Genomic DNA, 3,494 nt, shown 5'->3' on the forward strand with positions numbered 1-3,494 from the left:
TCACACAAAAATAATTACAATACATTTTAAAACCTGAGATTTCATGCCTGGCCAACTTAGTATTGAGAACAATATAGAGAAAGTTAATAGGAAGACCCTAGATGCTCTTGGCAGGGAGTGGTGTGTGTGTGTGTGTGTGTGTGTGTGTGTTGTGTGTGTGTGTGTGTGTGTGTGTGTGTAACAGGCCAGTGAAAATCCTGTAGACTTTTCCATTTCCTCTGGCTATGATCGGGAGCTGTTCTCCTTGAACTGAGCAGGGATGGTCTCTGTGCCACTTTTATTTTGCCAGGTGAAGGCATCCTCATCTCCTCAGAGGCGTCGGAGCTTCTGGATTTCATAGACAACCAGGGTCAAGTGCACGTGATCCAGAAATACCTCGAGCACCCTCTGCTCCTTGAGCCCGGCCACCGCAAGTTTGACATTCGGTAATGTTTGCTGTCCACGGCCTTGATTTCGGTCATCTTTTCAGAATGTGACCGGGCCCGCTGAGAAGCTGTGACTTGGATGGAACATTTGCCTGTCTCCAGCATGTTGCCACACTGAGGATAGCAGAGTCTCTCATCTTTGTTTCTACCGCCTCTTTGAGTTCTTCTGTCTAGAAAGTGTTGCTAAGATTATAGTACCAATCAAGATATGGAAAGGCAAACATGTCATATACTTGTGCATATATTTATGGGTATTGGTTAACCTCAGACACATCCATAGCCTTCAAAATTGTCCAAAAGGAACTCAAGTCTCTCGTTATTTATGGTGAAATACTTTATTTGCCTCATTATGGTGCTAACTTATTATTTTGGCTAACTCATGATTTCCCTTATATAACTTTAGAACCTTCTCTTGTTCTTCACTGTTCCATCCCTGCAAAAATTCAAGGGGTGTGCCGGGTGGTTGCATGCACGTTTTATCCCAGCACAGAAGGTAGAGGTAGGCAGATATCTTCAAAGGAGGTTTCTAGGTCAGCTGGGGCCTCACGGTAAGACCCTGTTTCAAAAGTAAATGGATAGATAGATAGATAGATAGATAGATAGATAGATAGATAGATAGATAGATAAATCAGGGGGTGGAGGTTATATCTAAAAACTTGGATCTGAACAAAACTGTGTTTGTTGGCTTGCAGAAGCTGGGTCCTGGTTGACCACCAGTATAACATCTACCTCTATAGAGAGGGTGTGCTCCGAACAGCTTCAGAACCATACCATGTTGATAATCTCCAAGATAAGACCTCCCATTTGACCAATCACTGCATTCAGAAAGAGTACTCAAAGAACTATGGGAAATACGAAGAAGGGAATGAAATGTTCTTCGAGGAGTTCAATCAGTACCTAAGCAGCGCTCTGAACATTACCTTAGAAAGCAGCATTCTGCTGCAGATCAAACACATCATAAGGTAAGATCGCCGTAACCTTTTGTTTTGTTTTGTTTTTGTTTTTTTAAGCTGAGGATCGAACCCAGAGCCTTGTGCTTGCTAGGCAAGCGCTCTACCACTGAGCTAAATCCCCAACCCCAACACCCCCCCACCCCCCCCCCCCCCCACCCCGTAACCTTTTAATTGATCTGTTTCTTCTGGCAGGAGCTTTGGGTGTTTATGCCTTTAAAGGGATTTCCCCACTGTCTAATTGATGGGCAGAGATCATTTGTAATTTTCCTTTTAACATCTGTAGAGTCTGTCTGTGGTGAGGCCATTTCATTTGTTTTAAGTATTGATAATTTTTTTTTACAATTTATTTATCTTTATTGGTGTGTGCATGTATGTCTGTGTGAGGGTGTCAGATCTTGGAGTTACAGACAGTTGTTAGCTGCCATGTGGGTGCTGGGAATTGAACCTGGGTCCTCTGGTAGAGCAGTTGGTGCTCTTAACCACTGAGCCATCACTCCAGCCCCGGTATTGATAATTTTTATCTTCTCTCTATTGGATGGATTTTTTAAAAATCAACTTTGGGCCTTATTAACTGTCCTTTTTTGTTTCTTATGATTTTTGTTATCCTCTCCTGTCTGCTATTTGAGAAACTTTGTTTTTCATTTACCAGTTAGTCAAGGTGAAAGGCTAGATAATTGATTTGAGGTGTTTCTGTTAAAAAAGACAAACACAAACATTGCAACAACAAGCCATTCAATGTCTCTATATTTTTCTGCATTCCAGAGATTATATGAGGTTGTGTTTATATTTTTATCATATCAAAATCTTTATTTTCCCTATTACTCCTCAAACCTTGCTTTGTGTGATATAAACATTTTTGCTTATTACCCAGGTGTTTGTGAATTTTCCATAATTCCATCACGGTCTTAGGGACATTGTATGGTTTCACTTTTATTTTATTATCTATTTATTTTTATTTTTTGCAGGTGTAGATATGTGTGGTATGTGTGTCTGTGTGTATGTTCACACGTGTATGTGCAGGTGCCTGTGCACATGTGTGAGTTCACATGGGCACTTATGTGGGTAGGAGCCAGCCTGCACCTTAATTACTGAAGCCAGGTCTCCCACTTGACCCCAGAGCTCACTGATTGAATCTGCTCCAACTAGATGGCCAGCTGTCGGGATCCTGTCTGCACATCTTGTATTTAGTAGTATATCTTGTGCTTGTATTTACTGCTCCTGACTTGTTTCTAATGTCTTTTTTTGTCTTGATTCATTCCTTAGTATAACTAGAAGTAGATTTTTAGTGTCAGTATTCTTTATTATAGGTTACAAAACCTAGTAATTTTTAAAAAATGAAGTACAGTACCCCAAAGTATGGTTCAGGGAGTTTTAAGTTATGCACATACTCATCTAACCATGAACATACAGATCATGATATAAAATATTTATAGTATGCACGCTTCTTTGATCCCGGCATCTGCTGGACTGAAACAGCAGGTTTGGGGGCTCCGGGCTAGTCTGGGCTGTATAGTGAGACCCTGCCTCCAGAATTAATAAACAAATAGGAAGGGAGGGAGGGAGGGAGGGAGGGAGGGAGGGAGAGAGAGAGAGAGAGAGAGAGAGAGAGAGAGAGAGAGAGAGAAAGAAAGAAAGAAAGAAAGAAAGAAAGAAAGAAAGAAAGAAAGAAATGTGCCACCACACCTGGCACACAGATTCATTTGTGCAAAACATTTTTTTCTTTTCTTTCTTTTTTCCTTTCTTAAAAAAGGGGGGGGTATTTCTGTATGGTATTGGATGTTTCAGAACTTGATATGTAGATCAGGCTGGCCTGGAACTCGGAGATCCTCCTGCTTCTGCCTCTTGAGTGCTGGGATTAAAGGCGTGCGCCACTATGCTCAGTTACACACATATTTTTAAAAGAAAATGCACAACCCATAAAAGGGGAAACATTTTCAAATCACAAGCCCAAGAACGACTAGCATATTACAACTCAATCACAGGAAGACAAGTGATTTTAAAATGAGCAATGTATTTAAGCAGACATTTTTTCCAGAGAAAATATCTGATCAACACATAAACACATGAAATGATGTTTGGCACTGTTATCATCTAGAGAAATGCTAATCAAAACCCA

At 40.8% G+C, this 3,494-nt stretch overlaps 1 protein-coding gene across 1 annotated transcript in view; it reads left to right on the top strand.

Annotated features, from left to right (window-relative positions):
* Positions 1-1,391, top strand: part of Ttl (tubulin tyrosine ligase) — a 22,053-nt gene extending 20,662 nt beyond the window's left edge. The window contains exons 4-5 of the mRNA XM_036184294.1: positions 290-425; positions 1,118-1,391. Coding sequence (XP_036040187.1) covers positions 290-425; positions 1,118-1,391 — 410 coding nt within the window. The remainder of the gene's footprint in view (positions 1-289; positions 426-1,117) is intronic.
* Positions 1,392-3,494: the final 2,103 nt, after the last annotated feature.

The sequence above is a fragment of the Onychomys torridus genome, chromosome 4 (genome assembly GCF_903995425.1).
Source record: "Onychomys torridus chromosome 4, mOncTor1.1, whole genome shotgun sequence".
NCBI lineage: Eukaryota > Metazoa > Chordata > Mammalia > Rodentia > Cricetidae > Onychomys > Onychomys torridus.